This window comes from Mytilus edulis, chromosome 3, assembly GCF_963676685.1.
Source record: "Mytilus edulis chromosome 3, xbMytEdul2.2, whole genome shotgun sequence".
Lineage (NCBI taxonomy): Eukaryota > Metazoa > Mollusca > Bivalvia > Mytilida > Mytilidae > Mytilus > Mytilus edulis.
The window spans coordinates 39,005,346-39,026,872 of NC_092346.1; the positions used below are offsets into that span (position 1 = coordinate 39,005,346).

The window sequence follows — 21,527 nt, forward strand, 5'->3', positions numbered from 1 at the left end:
TGATTTCATGGCCTTTTATAGCTTGCTATGTAGAATGGGATATGCTCATTGTTGAAGGCTTTGCAGTGACCTGTAGTTGCTAACCGTAAAACTTCACTTGGTCTCTTTTACCGAGTTGTCTCATTGACAATCATACCACATCCTCTTGTCTTTAAATCAGAATAGAGGTCTTAGTTACCAGTGATCAGAAATGCCAAAACTTGCACATTCTGGTACTCTTCTATAGGAACTGCAGATGTCCTCTTCTTTATTATCTACCTATATTTGGTTTTGATTCATTTTACAAAATCCTTAGCTTTTTTCAATATACCGTTGGCACAGCTTATATTTGAATAATTCAGGGTTTGCTTCCATGTAAGATTGACGTTTTATTAGAAAATTAAGAATTGATTCAGTTTTCTAATATAAATTATAAAGAATAATTGAAAATCAGATCAAATTAGAATATAGATCCTGTGTAAATGCATTGCTTACAATGATCTGACAACACTTCATCCTACTTTTTGTTCTGATAAATTTATATCACCCTATAAATGTCTGTCTCAAAATTTAGAAGGTGTGTACAATAAGGACAAAACCTGAGGATCCTGAAAGATTGTTAAAACAGAAAGTAGAATGAGTAACTTAAAATCTTTGTAAGCAAAGCATGGACACAGATCGCAAGTAACTGAAACTTGCAGATACATTATGGCAACAAATTGAGAGTTTTATTGTTCTTATTACTTATATTATGAGTGACAAAATCTTGCTTAGCAGATCAGTAGAGGTTAAACTTGCTGGTGCTATGCTACAGTTCATGCAAACAAAGATAAAAGGAAATTGGGGCATATGTCAATGAAACAGAAACCAATAATGCCAAGGGAGAATACTGATGCAAAAAACAATAAATTTCATAAGAAAACCTGACTTTTTAGGAAAATACACAAGTTTTCAACTGCAGAGTTTGAATGCACATTCCCTTTAGTATCTTTGTACCAAATTCATGAAAAAATAATTTTAAGGCGGTCTGGAAAAATGTGCCTTTCCGTAAAAATGGGATCTGCTATTTTAACCAATGCACTTTAAAGACTGTCCCATCAAAAATTTCACCCTGAATATATGCATTACAGTAAGTCTATTTCAAAAGAAGTTGAATTACAACAACCTATCAATTTATAAAAATATTTCTTATAAATTCACATGATTTATATACCCCCTAGTACCAATAAAGAGATTCTTATTTTGCAGCAAAATAGTGTAGAGTATAATGCTTTGTTCTTCAGAGGTATAAGAAGTTGGATACTTGCTAAGTTGCTATCTTGAATATCCTATGTTTTAAAGTTTCCTTCTTGCAAATGTCCCCCATTTTCGTGGTTCACCAACTTATAATTGAGAAACGGACCGAACAATGAAAACCATGTTTCTGTTATCCATGAAATGAGGTCAAGGACTACAAATCAAGTAATCCTCTCGGAAGGATATTTATATTTTGCAATTATGAGGTGAGAAAAATATGGTTTATTGTCCACCTGATTTTTTAGGTATGAGTGATAAGACATCTATATTTGGTTTACAGAATTATTTCATCATTGCAATTGTCTGAAATATTTTCATCCCTGAATCTGCATGGCAAACTTAATGCAAACTTAATACATCTTGAAACCCTGCTTCTTAAACAAGACAGCATTCTGAGTATCTGATTTTTGATGACTTTGAAGGTATGAATCCTGATTTCAATTACAAATCTGTGAACAAATTGATTGAAATCCCATTATATCAAATAAGGAGTACACAATATTACATTTCAAACAGGTGTGTGACCACAGCATTTATTTTAAATTAATTTATCATGCAGAAAAAAATGTTAATTCAAGAAGAGGTATGCAGCTTATCAAACATGGAAGCAAACAAAGGTGAAACTCCTTTGAAAAAGAAAAAAACTCAACCTGACCACAGCTTCGTTTGATTTAGTAGTAAAATACATTTAAAAAAAAAACAAAAAAAACACAGCTTTTAAGATTAAATATTTTTTAGTTTGGTTCATACATTTTTGGAAAGATTAGAACTTGTTCTAAATCTTTACTATGCCACTTGCCTCCCTAATAACAGGACAGGTTAGCTACTGTTACTAAATGTATTCACACAGAAATATAGTTCCCTATGGTTCTCATGTATGTGCACATAATACACATATAAACTGAAAAAAATCTTGGTATATTTTTAAAAATTGTCGTAAAAAGATGATAAAATAAAGATGTCTAAAAGGTATGTATAAAACCTGAGACTATTAACAGAGCAGTTATTATAGTAAATTTGGTTAGAAATAACTTTAATTTTCAAGAATTAAACAAAACATCACAAGTAATAAGTGTCTAACAGAAATGTCTTTTTAAGGTTATTATACACAAGCGTTGAAGAGAATTGCAAGTTCCAGCTTTAAAAGTTTAAAAGAACCCTGGAATGTTCTCGGACATGTATTTGATTTATCTTAAATAAGGTTTAATCTTTTTATTAGTAGAAGTCCATTTCCCTGGAAATGCAGCATTCAATGTGGTCCATAAAATTAGTATTGGGCATCTTAAAGCTTTGCTCTTTTTTTTTTTTTTTTTTTTATGGCTAATGATTAATAGGTACAATTTAAATATGTAGACTTTTCGTCTTTTGTGGTAGAGGATTCATTTGATGTACTCCTTTACTGGAGTAAGTCCAGTATTACAGTTTAAACAAAAGTCTTTAGAACGTTTTAACACATGTACATTCAGATTATTATCCAAGCAAACAATAGACGTTGATTATTGTTATCTCCCTTTATGACAGTGTTAGGCAGCAAACTCGTGTGTTGGAAAAAATGCTGTCAAGATCATCAATAGGCATAGCTGCTGCTGCTGGAAGCTTATGTTTCTTAGGATATTGCATCTATTTTGATAGAAAGAGGAGAAGTGATCCCGATTTCAAAAGAAAACTGAAAGAAAGTAAGTTTGAGAGTACAAATATTTTATCTCAGTTACAACTTACAACTGTCAATGACAATGGGTACAAGTCAAATCGGCACCTGGTCAAATCGGCACCCATAGAAAAAGTCAAATCGGCACCTGGTTAAATCGGCACCTGGTCAAATCGGCACTCAGTATAGTCAAATCGGCATCCAAAAATATTTGATATTATATATGTATAAATAATTTTAAAATGTATAAATTCATGATCTATTTTGGGGTTAGGATTTTTTTATCATGCATTACATCATTAAAAAGCATCAAGCAGTTAGAAAACATAGGTTAATTATTTAATGTTTTCACAACATTCTATGACCGATGTTTTGGAAAGTTTTCTTTTCAATTAATTTTAATAACTTAAATCAAGTACATGGTTAATATGGTTGTGCTTCTAACTCAACAGTAGAATGTTAAAGGTATTTATTAATGTTTTATTTTTCAAAAACTTTATAAGAAACAAAGAAGCCCTTACACAACCTAATGTTTAACAATGAGACAAATAGAAGCAATAGTCAATAGAATGGAAAACTATGAGTCCCTTTCAATAATTCAAACTTTCATGCAAAATAATTAGCAATTCAAGGTGTTTTTTCAGGCGAGTTTAAACATGTTAAACAGCATTAAACCAACAATCCTGCAAAATGTTCAACTGTTAAAAAGTGCATAAAAAATATCCAGTACCGTACCTCATATATCATTGCAAGGATTTGTATAGTGAGAACTATACAAATCCTTGATCATTGTATATATAGACAATAATAGTGCCTTGACTTGACATATCAACGATATGAGGATGAGGCTTAGAAACTGGGAAATGCGAGGCTGTTAAAATATGTATATAAAACAAATCTAACATGGGTGCCGAATTGACTATATAAAGTGCCGATTTAACCAGGTGCCAATTTGACTAGGTGCCGATTTGACTATACTGAGTGCCAATTTGACCGGGTGCCGATTTAACCAGGTGCCGATTTGACTAGAATTCATGACAATGTGGTAATTACGTAAGAAAATAGGATGTATTTATTAATTTTTAACATACATGATTCATGTGTTAAGAAAGATGACGTGTGTCTTATTTAAAAGTTATGCATACTTTTTTTTCATGTTGAACTTGAGTAACTTGACAGAAATACAATGACATACAGTGTAACTGCCCATTCTGGCATTCAACACAATTTGTGACCTGAATTGGCAATAAGTAGTTCTTTTTGTTTAAAAGATTTTTTTTCTTGTAGAACATATCAATGAAAAGTCCAACAATTATTCATAAGATGAATAGATCTAGTCAAAAAATGCCATATCTTGTCCCCTAGGCTATCAAAAGTTCAAATGCATTGATCGTCAAAAAAAAGGTGGGTTCCAACCCCTGGAAGACCACTGGAACCCAGACAGATTATACAAAGAAGTTACATGCCCATAAATAAAGTGACAGTCAAAATCATGACTTAATTTAAGTCTACAAACATAATCTGACAAAGCACTTAGTACATAAAAAACTTTAAAAACATGAGTTCATAAACATGGGGTGATATCAGTTAATCTGGATTGGTAAGCAGATCCTGCGCTACATGGTAGTGATCTTTATACATGTTAATGGACTAGGATTGTTAGTTTTGCTGTCTTAGGATGGTGTTGCTTGTTCTCTCTTGGCACTCAGGCTTCTTCAACCAATAAAAATTAATTGTCAAAATGCAAGAAAAAGCACAAAAGTACCTGAAAGTTTGATATGCATTGTTGTACTGCAGCAGCAGTCTGTCAGGGGTTTCATTATCTTTCATGTTGACTGGTATTTTCCAAGATTCTAGGTGGTATTTTTCAATTTATTCCATGAATATCTATACTATTAAACGAGAAGACCTCATTTTGGGTGTCGCTTCTCTTCTTTCCACAATAAATTAATCAACACGCCTCTGTGTCCTATAGGTACAGTGCATAGTCGCATTTGTCATCCATTCATATGATTATTCAGATTGAGTTTTTTTAGGAGAAAAACGAGAAAAAGGCATCCGGATATTGTCCCGTTATTGGACATAACTTAAAGTCAGATTAGACTTCCGGTTTGCGTTTTTCTGTATACTTTGAACATACATATACTACGAGTTAAGTGTATTTTCAGAATTTTATCTGCTATCATTTTCAAGTTTACTATCCACGGCGGTCACAGAGTTTATTAAATAGAGAGGGTCTGTATACTTTATCAATGACCACCATGGATCGATTAGTAAACTTAGAATTGAAAGTAAATACACTTTATTTATATATTAATGAATGTTCATAATATACAGATAAGCGCTAAAATTATTCATGTGAACTTTTGATACCTTTTCTGAAATTTACAAAATTCATTGATTACAAAAAAAAAAAGAAGATGTGGTATGATTGCCATGTTGAGACAACTCTCCACAAGAGACCAAAATGAACGAGCAAAGCCCATACCGCATACTCAGCTTTAAAAGGCCCCGAAATGACACACTGAATTACAGGCTCCTTACTTAAATGTTCATAACATACTAAATGTATGTTCATATTGAAATGGATAGAAAACCAAAAATTGGGAACTTTGGAAATAAAGGTGGAGGGATAAAAAAAAATCCTGTCCCCAATAACCTATGACTTCGAAATTATCTGCCCTTGAGTATGAAGGTGTGAAAATTTGAGGAGACTAAAAAGAGAGAAATTTATATCCTCCAGTGTAATATGTTATGATATATTTTGAAAATTTATTAGACATTATGTGAAAAGTATATTATATTCGTTCGAACAGATTCATTTATGACCAAAGAGTGACTTTTGCTAGATTTTTCATTTATATCTGTTATATATTGGAGTTCACAACACACAAGATGGCTGACCAGGTAATTAAAGAAAAACAACAACAATCTAACATTGTCAGTTACTTTAAAAATACACCAAAGCATAGTGGCAAAAGAGACCAACCATCTAGTAGTCCTGATAATACATCCCCGTCAATGCAACAAGTAGACAAACTTGCCAGACTTGTCAACCTTGATACTTCACTCAGTGACTCTAGCTTGCCCAATTCTGATAGTACTGAGAATATCATATCATCTGTTGAAAAAGAAACGGTTTTTAAATTATCAGATGTTGTATGTGCTACTCTAAAAAATCAAGAGTTTATGGATTCCATCATCCCTCTTATCACAGAAAAGGTCATTGAAATGGTCAAACCCAAAATTGTCCAGATAGTTGATGAATGCATGCAGCCTCACTTGCTAAGTATTAAACACAACAAAGATGCTCTTATTCTAAAAGACGTAGAACTTAATAAATATAAAGAGGAAATGAAAATGTTAAAAAACAAATTAGACAAGGTCGAGGCCAGAATTGAGGAACAGGAACAATATTCGCGAAGAACAAGCTTGCGATTTCATAATGTTCCAGCTCCAACTGACGATAATGGTGACATAATTAAACCTATTAACACTGATGCACTTGTACTTGATATTTGTAATAAAAATCTCAAATTGAATTTGAACACAAGAGACATTGGCCGGTCCCATCCAATTGGTGAAATTAAAGATGGCAAAATTGCAATCATTGTACGCTTCCTGTCATACCGTCAGAGACAATTAGTCTTCAACAGCAAGCGTTATTTAAAAGGAAACAAAAGCAAAATTTTCATTGCAGAAAATCTCACCAAACACAGGTATGATCTGCTACATAGATTAAACACTTTGCGTGAAAAAGATACCATACACTCCTTTTGGACACATGACGGGTCCATACTAGTAAAAACAACAGAACATGCTCGTCCTAAAAAGATTAGTTCAAGGCAAGACATTTACAGACTTGGTGGGGAAGTCCTTGAAGGTGATGACCTGAATGAGGATTGACATTCCGTTACCATCATATTCTTATTTGTTTTGTCTGAATAAAGTTTACAAATTCACAAATTTACTCGGAACTGTATGATCTAGTTTAATACTATGTACAATATGTAATATGTCAATATACTATTTCAAGAAAGTGTCTAAATTAGTAAGCACTATCCGTATTTACTTAATTTTTAACAATAACTGTTGTATAATACACGTGTTTAGAAACACGTGGTAGTGTTTACATACACTAAAATAATACATCTTTGGCAATGTCAATAAGTTTAAATTCTACTCTATATCACATGAGTGATAATCAACGAAGTGTGTTTTAAAAAAAAATTTGTATCACGTGACAATCGTTACGGTTATTATGTCCAAGCTAAATTTATAGTATACCTTATCTTATTTGACAACAATATGCAAATCAGTTCATTTCAACTTTCGATATAATTCAGAGAGGCGCATTAAAATGGTCACTTAATTTGGATTATTTCATCAAAGTTCGTTATTACAGTATCATTAACACAAAATCTTTGTTAAAAATTCAGCTCTCTGATATTTGCAATACCAACATCGTATATTGACGATGTTGAAATATTGCTTTTTGTACATGTACATATTTTTCTTATTTTCTTTACTTTTTATTTTTCTGAAATTCATGAAGGGTCATTCGAATTATAATTGTCCATGCTATGTATCATGTTTTACTATGCAGTCCTATATTGTTATCCTTTTCTATTGTATTGTATTTGATAATGGGTAATGATATTGTATCGTACAGGATAACAATAGGACTGTTTTATCACAAGACTAGTTTGGGTTGTTTGAGAAAAACAGTTTACCGGTATTGTTTTTCCTTAAATGATATGCTGGCAGAATTAATAAAGATGATTTCAAGATTTAAACTTAGTATACGCAATTTATATAGAACTTGTAGTAATTTGATTGCTTTTTATATAGTGCTTTTATGTTTATTATTAATATGTGGTGACATTGAACCGAACCCGGGTCCTGAACGCACACACGAGTATTCCGAGAAAACATTGTCAATTTTCCATTGCAACATTAGAAGCCTTAGAAATAAACTGAACTATATTGCCGATATTATTGAGGATTATGATGTAGTATTTTTCACAGAAACACATTTAGACTCTAATATTACTGATAACGATATATCTATTATGGGGTTTGAGACACCAGTTAGAAAAGACAGAAATTCACATGGTGGTGGTATTATCATGTATTTTAAAAATTACGTTCACATAATCCGTCGACAAGATTTAGAGCATGATGAAATTGAGAGTATGTGGTTTGAGTTAAAGACCAAACTACGATCTATTTTGATTAATATAAATTATAGGTCGGAAAGGCAATCTACAGTTTATTTCTGGCAATACTTTGATCAAATGTTGAAAAACGCCCTTGATGAAAATAATTGTATAATTTGCTTAGGTGATCTGAATAAAAATTTTATGTCGGATCTACCGTCAAATATTAGAGATATTATTTTTATTAATGGCCTGATTAACATAATTGACAAAGCCACGCACTTTGACACACGAACAAGTAGCTCGTCACTACTTGACCCTATTTTAGTTACAGACTCTATACCAGTTTTAGATAAAGACACTATACCTATTGATAGAGGTATAAGTGACCATGATGGAACATATGTCACAATTGATTGTGGTTTTAGTAAAAGTCGAACATATATTAGATCTATATGGGATTATAAAAGAGGGGATTATGACTTGATGAAACAAAAAGTACTTAACACTAATTGGGAAAATTTGATTTCTGATGCAAGTGATGTTCATGTTGCTGCTACGAATTTCACTAACACTTTTATTAATATAGCATCTGCGTGTATCCCTACAAGGGACGTAACTATAAGATGTGATGATAAAGTTTGGTTTGATTCAAATTTGAGACGGGAAACGAGAAAACGGGACAGATTTCGAAAACTTTTTATGCGTTCACATAGTACATCTGCTGAACATAAATATAAGCAACAAAGGAACAAAGTTAATAATTTAAAAAAGCAAGCTAAAAAGCATTTTTACGTGACTATAAACGAGAATTTGGATGAACTTAAAGTTACAAACTGTAAACAGTATTGGAAGACCATCAATATGTTAATTAAAAGCGACAGACCAACTCATGATATTCCTCCGCTAAGAAACCCGGATCATAACTTTAACCTTGCGTATGAAGGAACAGAAAAGTCTGAGATTTTAAATAAATATTTTTGTTCTATTTCTAATATAGATGATGCTCATAAAGATTTACCGGAATTTGATGATCGCTGTCATGAGTTTCTTTCGCAGATAATTGTTAGTGAACAAGATGTACTTGATATTATTTCTACGCTTGATCCAAATAAAGCGGTAGGACCAGATATTGTTAGCAACAGAATGTTACTTGCTGTTAGAAATGAAATTTCAAAACCATTATGTTTACTTTTTAATAAATCACTTCATGAGAGAGTATTTCCCGATCAATGGAAAATTGCATATGTTATTCCATTATTCAAAAGTGGTGACAAATCACTACCTTCTAACTACAGGCCTGTCTCCTTATTGTCATGTGTGAGTAAATTATTAGAAAAAATTGTTTTCAAAAATATTTTTAACCATTTACATAAAAATAAACTGTTGTATAAGTATCAATCTGGATTTATTCCAGGATATTCCACTACGCACCAATTAATTGAACTTTACAACAAAATTTTATTGGCGCTAAATGATAAGCTAGTTACTAGCATTACATTTGCTGATATAAGTAAAGCTTTTGATACGGTTTGGATTAAGGCTTTACTATACAAACTTGAAAAATATGGTATAAAAGGAGACTTGCTGTGTTGGATAAAAAGCTACCTAAGTAGCCGATCTCAGAAAGTTGTCTTAAAAGATTCACTTTCAAAATTTGGAAAATTAAACGCCGGTGTGCCTCAGGGTTCGGTATTAGGACCGTTATTATTTTTGATATATATTAATGATATAGCTGATGGTTTTTCTGGATTTGGGAGGCTTTTTGCAGATGACACTTCAATAGGTCATACTGCTCCTAATGAATCCATTTTAAAAAATTTAATCAGTACAGATCTTGTTTACTTAAATGCGTGGTCAAACAGATGGCTAGTGAAGTTTAACCCAAATAAAACTGATATTGTGATATTCAGTATGAAATCTATACAAAGTAATTTTTCTTTTGATTTTGATGGCACTACATTAGAGCCAGTTCATACGCATAAACATCTTGGTGTCATATTTAGTAGTGATTGTAAATGGAGTAAGCATGTTGATAAGCTGATAGAAAAAACTTCCAAGCAGCTTAATGTTTTACGAAAATTAAAATTTAGACTTAAGAGGGAATATTTGGAAAAAATTTATATGACTTTTATTCGGCCAATTTTGGAGTATTCGTCAGAAGTATGGGATAACTGTGGACAAAAAAATTCTGATCGGTTGGAAAATATCCAACTCGAGGCTGCTCGAATAGTAACGGGATTAACAAGTTACGCTAGCCGGAACAGTATCTATTTAGAGACGGGTTGGGAAAAATTAAGCGTCAGACGGGAGGTTAAAAAATTATCTATGTTTTATAAGATTATAAATAACCAAGCGCCAGATTATTTACACGATTTGGTTCCGGATTTTGTATCAGATATTTGTAATTATAATTTGCGTAACAGTCAAAATATTACTATTCCCGTAAATCGTTTATCAGCTTATCAACAGTCTTATTTTCCGTCATCTATTGCACTGTGGAACTCTTTAGACTTAAGTATAAGACATATTCCTACATTTTCCTTTTTTAAATTAACCTTGCACAAACTATACTATAGAAATAATAAACGTCCGAGATTTGGTTCTTTAGGAGATCGTTTGTATTCTGTTTTACACACAAGGCTGCGTAACAGATGTAGCGCACTGCGTGCTGACTTGTTCAAAGCAAATTTGATACAAAATGCAAATTGTTCATGTGGTTTTATTAATGAAAATGTTGAACACTATCTATTATATTGTATTCATTTTTCAGCTCAGAGAAATCTGATGTTTAATGAAATTAATGTCTTTAGTGTTAATATTACTATCGATTTATTATTATTTGGCGATGATGCTTTACGTACTGAAGAAAATGATATTATTTGTTTATCTGTTCAAAGATATATAAAGAATACCAAACGTTTTTCTCTGCATTAACAACCTTAATTCTGTTAACACATGTGATTAAAGATATTTCTATATACATGTAATGACAATAATCGAATGATCTTGATGACTATTTACTGTTAAGTTTTGTTATCAATAACGATTCAATGGATTTTAACGAAAGAATGTAAGAATAAGTTTCAAATCTATACTTACCATTATGCAGCTGACATCCTTTTCGAAACTTGGATAATATATTAAGATCCCACACTTTATTATGAGAAAACACACACACTTATTTAAGTTATGTCCACAAGAACAAAATTTGCGCATAGGTAATTCCACTAACTATTCGGTGTGTTTGTGTGGTATTTATACTGTAAAAGGATGCACTCGATTAAAATCCATTGATTCGCTTCAAAAAGTTTCCTTTTGTTTTCATGTCTTTATTCTTAAATTATTTGTTAGTTAGAAATATTTCATATGTTCATTAATTAATGTGTATATTTTGTATTTGTTTTGGAGAAGACGTTTCTAAGTTGTAAAACTTGTGTCTGATCCTTTTGTCATTTTGAACAATAAAATATGTTTAAACTATGACTTAATTATTACTTTTGCTGAAATTCTCCAGTCATTCAGTATTTTACAAAATGCTTCCAACAACACTTTACATACTTTAAACTACACTCTGAATGCCCGCGATTTCGCGGGTGTGTTCTAGTCTTATATAAAAACTCCTACATTTAGGCGGTACTTGTCAATAGCATAGTAGGGTAAAAGTACAGGATACCGCCTCCTAATGAATGGCCTGGTCTGTTATCAAGACTAAAAAGGAAATCTTGATAGGAAAAGAAGCTCAGGAATATCATATCAACTGGCGTATCTCAAATATTGTTACATTGTTTGATAAATCATGAACCATTTTGCTTCTTGTCAAGACCATTAGTTAATCATTGACATATAATTTCAGAAAGAAGTCGAGCATCACAGAATAAAAAGCAAGGTGGTGGTAAAACCAATGTCCAGGTGAGCTAATTGATGTACATGTACATGTATTACATACAATGTACATTTTGTAGATTTAGAAAACATTTCAAGATCAATAGTCTTAACAATCAGGTAATGGTCATGTTGATCTACAACTTATACCAACTTCTCTGAAATTACTAAATAGAAATAAAGAAATGTGGTATTCTTGTCATTGAGACAACTATCTATTAATAATAATGAAAGGACAAAGACTAGTTACAGGCAACTGTATGTCCTTGAACAATGAGCACTCAACCCTTCCCTAACCTGGGACAGTTGTGTAATACCACAACATGAATACAAACTGAGCAAACCATTTGTAAAGAGCTTGACTAATTATAATGGTATAAATTAAGCATAAAAACAAATGACAAAAAGTCCCAATCTATATGCAATTAAAATATGCCTACACTGAACTAGTTCAAAGCCCAATTTCTAATAACTAAGATATTTGTAATTAAAATGTCAGTACACCTCTGACTAATTAAATGAAAGGAAGTCATGTGGAGTCTGAGAATCACGTGTCTATGTGCTAAGCCAAAATTTGATCAATACTGCAGAGATTTATTCCTGGTAAGTACTCATCTCCTACAACCTAGCTTCTAGATTTATTTTACTTACGGAAAGAATAACATTTACGGGTATACTTAGCATGATATGTGGATTCTTGTTTTATTTGGATGAGACCTGCTATACACCTGATATTTCATTTCAGAAAAGTATCAAATTTATTTGTACTCGAAAAGAGTGTTACACATCTCCATTTTCTTCATAATTTATATGTGTTTTCTAACTTTACAATGCATGTAATTTGTATGTTTTTTTTTATTGGGCATGTATCATTGTTCCTTTGTAATATGTTTTATTATATTTTCAGTTACCTGATTTAAGTAGTCCAGAGGCTATGCAGAAATTCTTTTTACAAGAAGTACAAATAGGAGAAGATCTGTTAGCACAAGGTATTATTGTTAATAATAATTTATATCTTTGAACCTTTTTAACAACACATTTTATTTGTGACATTGAATACATGACCTTCTGGAATTAGATACTGTTTGTCCATGGTTCCATCCATGGTCTAATAAAACCATAGTTTTGGGATGTATATTTTGACTGCTTCTTTGCCAAGCAACTGAAGCAAGTGGCATTTAGGAGTAAATGAGAGACTTGTTAGAACAGTTGACAGCCTGACAGGTATTTCGATAGACTGTCGGAAACTTTTGAGCAACTCAGCATTTAGAAATGATTAAAACAGAATGTTAAGCCTCGGTCACACCTTACCGGATAGCTCGAATGGAGAACTTTTTTTCAATTCGTTAGATGTCCGTTCTTATCCGTTAGACGTTCGTCCATATCTGTTGCATGTCCGTTAAGCATACATTTTATCCATTGACGTCCGTTCTGTCCGGTGGAAAATTTTGAGCATGTTCAAAACTTTGAACGGACGTCCAACAGATAAAAAGTCTGTTGAACGTCTGTTAGGCGTCCGTTTTGTACGGTACTCGTCCGTTTCGTTCTGTTTTGTATCCGTTGCGTGTCCGTTATACATCCTTTGGAGGTCTTGAATTCACCAACGGACTTCTACCGGATGTTTAACGGATAAAACGGACTTCTACCGAACGTATAACGGATAAAACGGATGATGAATGGATCTGAAACGGATAAATGCCATAATTTCGCGTCAGAAATGCCAATTATTGGTATGTCAGATTTCTTAAGGTTCATGAATTCTTATTATTCATAATCGATCTTAGAGTATAGGTAGGTCTTCACTGTCAATCAGTTCTTATTCAGGCCAGACACTGCCCTTTGGGCGGAATTTTTGAAGAACAGACCAAAACCAGTTACACAGAAACATTTTGAATATTTATTCGATTTAAATGTATTATTATTGTCTTTTTTGATTTTTCCATATATCTTGTTCATCCGTTTTATTCGGTACGCTTCCGTTAGGTGTCCGTTTTTTGCGGTACTCGTCCATTGGACATCCGTTCTGTCCGGTACGTGTCCGTTTCTTGTACGTTGTATATCTGGTGTGTGTCCGTTATGCTTCTGTTACACGTCCGTTTTATTCGGTTAGTACATCAACGGACTCCAAGCGGATAACAATTTTGTTAATTGACAACTTTTATTTTCATCCGTTAGGCGTCCGTTCGTGCTATCTGGTAAGGTGTGACTGAGGCTTTAAGCAGTCATCTTTTTATCAATTGTGAATCTTCAGTAATTTAACTAGGTCATGAAGGCAACTTGTGCAAAGTGGATTGAATAAAATGAAGAGCAGAAAATTTCGTCTGCCAATGGAAAAAAGCATAAACTTTGTTTGATGTTTTCAGAATTTTGTACCTTGCAAAAGGCCATTTAATAAGTAATGAAATTAGTATAAAGTAAAATTGTGTCTGTTTTTAGCAACTTATGTAATAAACATATTAAGATAAAAGCAAGATACCTAAAAGATGTTCCTTCAAGTTACAACAATTTAAATGCAGCTTTGTATGTAAATCTACAGAGGTTGTCAAACTGGCGGCCATGAAATAGCCCAAAAGCGGTGTTGAAAATGGCGTATAAACACAGAAAATCAAAATCAAATCTCCTTGTTTTCATGTTTACACACTTAATCACATACTATGTTTTACTGTTTACAGGAGAAATTGAAGAGGGAGTTGAACATCTGAGTGTTGCTGTAGCAGTGTGTGGACAACCTCAACATCTCCTACAAGTCTTACAACAAACATTACCACCACAAGTGTTCCAATTACTCATCCAGAAACTGCCAACAGTAAACCAGGTTAGTATAGATATATTATGACCAAAATATGAGTTAGTTGTATAAGTTTTATAAGGCAAACAGGAATAACCAACAGTAAACTAGGTCAGTATCTTCAAATATAAAATTTGAGATTACAATGCATAAATCAATAACAGACAGTAAAACAAGGTCCTTATCTTCAGACAAAAGTGTGAGTTAACTATGCAAATACAAATGGGCAGGTAGGTACCAACAGTAAACCAGGTCAGAATATTCAGACATATTGACGAAATCCCACACTGGCCACAGTGAACCTTGTAAAAATATATAACCCACAATAAACCATAAGAGTAGTAAAGTTTTTCTGGGAATTCTGTTGCTACCAACATATTTTTAAAATATTAATTACATATAGTTTATAGTAGGAGATAGCCACTGTAAATTATAACAGGTTATCTTGGAATAAAGAAGCTACTGACACTAAACCATTGTAGTACAGTACACACACAAATTTGTTTCTAAGCACACAGTATCTCACTTGAGTAAACCATGTCCATATAATGATGTTGATAAATAAAAGGAAACAGATTTTGATTGATTACTTGTATAGATTCATTATACATGATGTAAGGGACTGAAGGTTCCCAAAAATCATGCCTCTCATGGTACTTGTACAGAAAATCCATGAACACTATGACATGTCACAGTCATAACTTAAAATATTACCATTAAGATTAGAATTCCTGCTCCCTTGTAGATCAATGTTTAAGTCTTTAAATTTTTTTCAGCGGTTAAGTCTTAGTAAAGGACCTACAATAAAGAATTTAGAAGAAGATGATGTGGAGTAAGGCAGGACCAATTGATGTGATAGTATTCCTTTGTGTGATCAAAAACTCATGAATATTTTATATAAAATACAAAATAGAATGTATTGTATGGTGTTTTTAATTCATATCTATTGTAATGAAAAAGAAGACACTGATTTTTGTGTAGCTGGACTGCCAAAGTGAAACAACACACACATGGATCACTCTCAGGTGCATTCATGACTCACAAAATTTAATCAATCTTGCTAAGATTCTTGTTTCTGAATGAAGGAGGCCTGCTATTTTTATAAGACCGCAAACAAAAATTGCGTTCATATATTGGTATCACGTCCTTGTCGTCGTCAGCGTCACCTGAAGACACTTAGTTTCAGGGCAATAACTTTAGTTTAAGTGAATGGATCTCTATGAAATTTAAACGCAAGGTTTGAAACCACAAAAGGAAAATTAGGATTGATTTTTGGGGTTATGGTCCTAACAGTTTAGATCAAGGGGCCCAAAAGGGGTCAAAATAAGTATTTTTCTAGTTTTCAGACAATAATTTGTGTGTAAGTGTATGGATCTTTCTGAAATTGTTCTACAATGTTCCATACTGAAAAAGGAAGGTTGGGATTGATTTTGGCCCTAACTGGTTAGGAATTGGGGTCCAAAAACAATACTTTTTATACGACCGCAAAAATTTTAATTTTTCGTCGTATATTGCTATCACGTTGGCGTCTTGCGTCGTCGTCTTGTGTCGTCCGAATACTTTTAGTTTTCGCACAATAACTTTAGTAAAAGTGAATAGAAATCGATGAAATTTTGACACAAGGTTTATGACCACAAAAGGAAGGTTGGGATTGATTTTGGGAGTTTTGGTCCCAACATTTTAGGAATTAGGGGCCAAAAAGGGCCGAAATAAGCATTTTCTTGGTTTTCGCACTATAACTTTAGTTTAAGTGAATAGAAATCTATGAAATTTTGACACAAGGTTTATGACCACAAAAGGAAGGTTGGGATTGATTTTGGGAGTTTTGGTTCCAACAGTTTAGGAATTAGGGGCCAAAAAAAGGGCCCAAATAAGCATTATTCTTGGTTTTGGCACAATAACTTTAGTATAAGTAAATAGATATCAGTGAAATTTAAACACAAGGTTTATGACAACAAAAGGAAGGTTGGGCTTGATTTTGGGAGTTGAGGTCCCAACAGTTTAGGAATTAGGGGCCAAAAAGGGGCCCAAATAAGCATTATTCTTGGTTTTCGCACCATAACTTAAGTATAAGTAAATAGAAATCTATGAAATTTAAACACAAGGTTTATGACCATAAAAGGAAGGTTGGGTTTGATTTTGGAAGTTTTGGTCCCAACAGTTTAGGAATAAGGGGCCCAAAGGGTCCAAAATTGAACTTTGTTTGCTTTCATCAAAAATTGAATAAACGGGTTCTTTGATATGCTAAATCTAACTGTGTATGTAGATTCTTAATTTTTGGTCCCGTTTTCAAATTGGTCTACATTAAGGTCCAAAGGGTCCAAAATTAAACTTAGTTTGATTTTAACAAAAATTGAATCCTTGGGGTTCTATAATATGTTGAATCTAAAAATGTACTTAGATTTTTGATTATTGGCCCAGTTTTCAAGTTGGTCGAAATCGGGGTCCAAAATTAAACTTTGTTTGCTTTCATCAAAAATTGAATAAACGGGTTCTTTGATATGCTAAATCTAACTGTGTATGTAGATTCTTAATTTTTGGTCCTGTTTTCAAATTGGTCTACATTAAAGTCCAAAGGGTCCAAAATTAAACTAAATTTGATTTTAACAAAAATTGAATTCTTGGGCTTTTTTGATATGCTGAATCTAAACATGTACTTAGATTTTTGTTTATGGGCCCAGTTTTTAAGTTGGTTTAAATCAGGATCCAAAATTATTATATTAAGTATTGTGCAATAGCAAGAAGTTTTCAATTGCACAGTATTCAGCAATAGCAAGAAATCTTCAATTGCACAGTATTGTGCAATAGCAAGAAATTTTCAATTGCTCAGTATTGCGCAATAGCAAGAAATCTTCAATTGCACAGTATTGTGCAATAGCAAATATTTTCAATTGCACAGTATTGCGCAATATCCAGAAATATCTAATTGCATAATATTGTGCAATAGCAAGAAAATTTCAATTGAATTGAGTTATCTTTCTTTGTCCAGAATAGTAGTTGAGTCAACTTAAATCATTGTTTTATACAATATACAATGTATATATTCACTTTTACTACCAACTGATAAATTAAAACAATCTTTACCATTCAGTGATAACAAGCACCTTTTGTTACATTTTAATATTTTATGATGTATTTAAATGAGTAGTTATTGTTGAAATTTGAATTGAGATCAGTTTTGGAAAAAGGGAAAGGGGGATGTGAAAAAAAAGGGGGGGGGTTAAATTTTTCTAATTTCAGATTTCATAAATAAAAAGAAAATTTCTTCAAACATTTTTTTGAGAGGGTTAATATTCAACAGCATAGTGAATTGCTCAAAGGCAAAAAAAAAATTTTAAGTTCATTAGACCACATTCATTCTGTGTCAGAATCCTATGCTGTGTCAACTATTTAATCACAATCCAAATTTAGAGCTGTATCCAGCTTGAATGTTGTGTCCATACTTGCCCCAACCGTTCAGGGTTCAACCTCTGCGGTCGTATAAAGCTGCGCCCTGCAGAGCATCTGGTCTAATACTTTTTATAAATTGCTTATTTCTTGACCAATTTCAATGTGGTTTTATTCTTGAATTTCTGGGTTGTTTGATATGCCGAATCTAACCGTGTATTTAGATTTTTAATTTTGGGCCCTGTTCTCAAATTGGTCCACATTGAGGTCAAAAGGGTCCAAAATTAAACTTTGTTTGATTTTATCAAAAATTGAATTCTTGGGATTCTTTTATAGGCTGATTCAATCCATTTAGATTTTGGATATTGGACCATAATTGGTAAATTTGAATTTTTTAAGTTCATAAGACCACATTCATTCTGTGTCAAATATTTAATCACAATCCAAATTCAGAGATGTATCAAGCTTGAATGTTGTGTCCATACTGGCCCAAATTGTTCAGAGTTCGACCTCTGTGGTCATGTCAAGCTGTGCCCTATGGAGCATTTTATTGAATTTTAATCACACTGTTTGAGGGGGTTTCTCATACCTGAGCAATTTCTGTTTATTAATCTGCACTTCCTGGAAAGTGGCTTGACAGAATTTAATCAAATCTGCACACAGATTCTTCTATTGGTCATGGAGGTACTATTTTAGGTTTAGATTCTCAGTTACTTTTTGGGAGTTTTTCATAAGATTGCTTTACTGCTTTCTTATTTTGGGGGACAGAAGACACCACACATCTTCAATGGAAAACTTATATTTTTTAATTTCATGATAAAACATGGTAAATTCCAAACATTTTAGTAAAAAGGAATTTAAGGTTTTACATAGATGAGACAGTAACTCAATGACAAATAATAAATGACATCTAGAGGTCAACATAAAGTGACCAATTGTAGAAAGGTCTCAGTTTAATAAATCATGCCAAGGTCTAATGACATAAATAGTTTATTGACAACACTTCCAAAATCACATATGACTAAAATTAAGAATGGAAAAGGGGAAATTTGTCAAATAGACAACAACCTGACCAAAGAGCAGAAAACATATTTATTCAGCCATGACAGCTGCACAGAAACCTTTCTATTCCATTGGTTTTGCTAGAATAGGCCTTTCGTGGGGAAATTTGGTTGATTATATAGGGAATCACTGAAGCATGGCTGGAGCAGCCTCTTTAGGTCAGTCAGCCCCCCCCCCCCCCCCCCCCCCTCCTTATAAAAAGTTTGAATCCGCCACTGATGGATATCTTATCATTTTTTGTTGAGCCTGCAACTTTTGTTGAATAAAAGCTAAATAGGGGTAGTTATCTGGTGGCAGCAATATGTCCATTTTCCTTGACCTCATTTTCATGGTTCAGTGAACACGGGGGAAAAAGTTAAAGATTTTTATACCCCCGCTTTAAAAAAGGGGGGTATACTATTTTACCTCTGTCTGTCCTTCCGTCAGTCTGTCCGTCCCATGAATATTTTTCGTCGCATTTTTCTTAGGAACTATAATACAAGGATTTCTGAAATTTGGTTTCAGGGTTTATCTAAGTCAGCTATACCGTGTGATGCGTTTTCAGATTGATCACTTGACAACTTCCTGTTTACCAAACACTTGTATGATTTTACACATGATAGCCAAGTTGAAAATTTTCGCCACATTTTTCTCAGGAACTACAATACAAGGATTTCTGAAATTTGGTTTCAGGATTTATATAAGTCAGCTATACCGTGTGATGCGTTTTCAGATTCATCACTCGACAACTTCCTGTTTACCGCACACTTGCATATTTATACACTATTAATATTATCCACTTGCGGCTGGGGTATCATCAGTGAGCAGTAGCTCGCAGTTTCACTTGTTTGTATTGTTTATTTCTTTCTTATTACCGTATGAGTAATAGGATACCTATATTTAGTATGTGCGTACCTTGCAAGGCCCTCAGGCCAGACCTTTTCCATTTGACCTCGACCTTATTTCATTAATCAGTGAAGAAGGTTAAGTTTTGTTGGTCAAGTCCATATATCAAATACTTTACGCAATATGTCTTTTCTATTTGGTGTATGGAATGATTGTAAGGTGTAAATTTCCAACTGGCAGGTGTTATCTGACCTTTACCTCATTTCCATGGTTCAGTGGTCAAAGATAAGTTTTTGAGTTTTGGTCTTTTTTCTAATACTATATGCAATAGGTCAACTATATCTGGTGTATGGAAATATTTTATGATTACATATCAGTCTCAGTTTTATTTGTCATTGACCTCATTTTCAGGGTTTATTACAAGGTGTTTTGTGATTTGGTTGTTTTTTCTAGCAATAGGTTATATATTTGTTGTATTGAATGATTGTAAGGTGTATATGTCTTTCTGACCTTGACCTGTTTTCATGGTTCGTTGGTCAATGTTAAGTTTGAAACTATAAGCAATATGTCAACTAAATTTAGGGTATTGCATGATTGAAAGGTGTACATGTATTTCTTGTTGGGTTTATCTGACCTTGGCTTTGCCTCATTTTCTTGTATAATAGCTTACGGTCTACTTGAGTGGCAACCTTTGAAATAAGTCATTAACCCTCTCTGTATATTATAAAGGAACATATGTAAGAGTCATCTTAAACAAAAAATCCTGCCTTTCATTTAGCTTGACTCTATTACAGGACATACATTTTGTATCGATCGAGTATTCATTGCAGTCTTCCTGAACATGCAGAATGTGGCATTCACTGTTCTGAAGGCATCAGATTTAAAGTCCCAATTTCCGACTAGAAATATCTGTATATTTGTACATCACAGATAACCCTGCCACATTATTTATGTATGTGCCTGTCCCAAGTCAGGAGCCTGTAATTCAGTGGTTGTCGTTTGTTTATGTGTTACATATTTGTTTTTCTTTCATTTTTTTACATAAATAAGGCCGTTAGTTTTCTCGTTTGAATTGTTTTACATTGTCTTATCGGGGCCTATTATAGCTGATTTTGGGGTATGGGCTTTGCTCATTGTTGAAGGCCGTACAGTGACCTATAGTTGTTAATGTCTGTGTCATTTTGGTCTTTTGTGGATAGTTGTCTCATTGGCAATCATACCACATCTTCTTTTTATATCACAGAAACCCCATACAGACAAATGAGCCCTCCAGTTTATCAAGGGTTTAACTACCGATCATAAGAAGACAAATTAAAGTGACAATATTTTTTTCTCCATTTACCAGTGGGGGTTCTCTGCAAATAACAAAGGTAATATAATTTAGAATTATGGCTGAAAGGCCTTTGTTAATCTACTGCATCACTAGCCTGACTTTGTGAATATGAACCATGTATATGTGGTAAGTGAATTCAGCTCCAATCTTAATTATCTAAAATTG

The 21,527-nt window shown here is 33.0% G+C and overlaps 1 protein-coding gene across 1 annotated transcript; it reads left to right on the top strand.

The window, feature by feature from the left end:
• Positions 1–654: 654 nt before the first annotated feature.
• LOC139516458 (mitochondrial import receptor subunit TOM20 homolog) lies at positions 655–15,674 on the top strand. The gene is made up of 5 exons (XM_071306594.1): positions 655–2,951; positions 11,939–11,994; positions 12,875–12,956; positions 14,640–14,782; positions 15,532–15,674. Exons 1-5 carry the CDS (start codon positions 2,828–2,830, stop codon positions 15,589–15,591), a joined length of 465 nt encoding a protein of 154 aa, XP_071162695.1. The 5' UTR covers positions 655–2,827; the 3' UTR covers positions 15,592–15,674.
• The last annotated feature ends 5,853 nt before the right edge of the window (positions 15,675–21,527 follow it).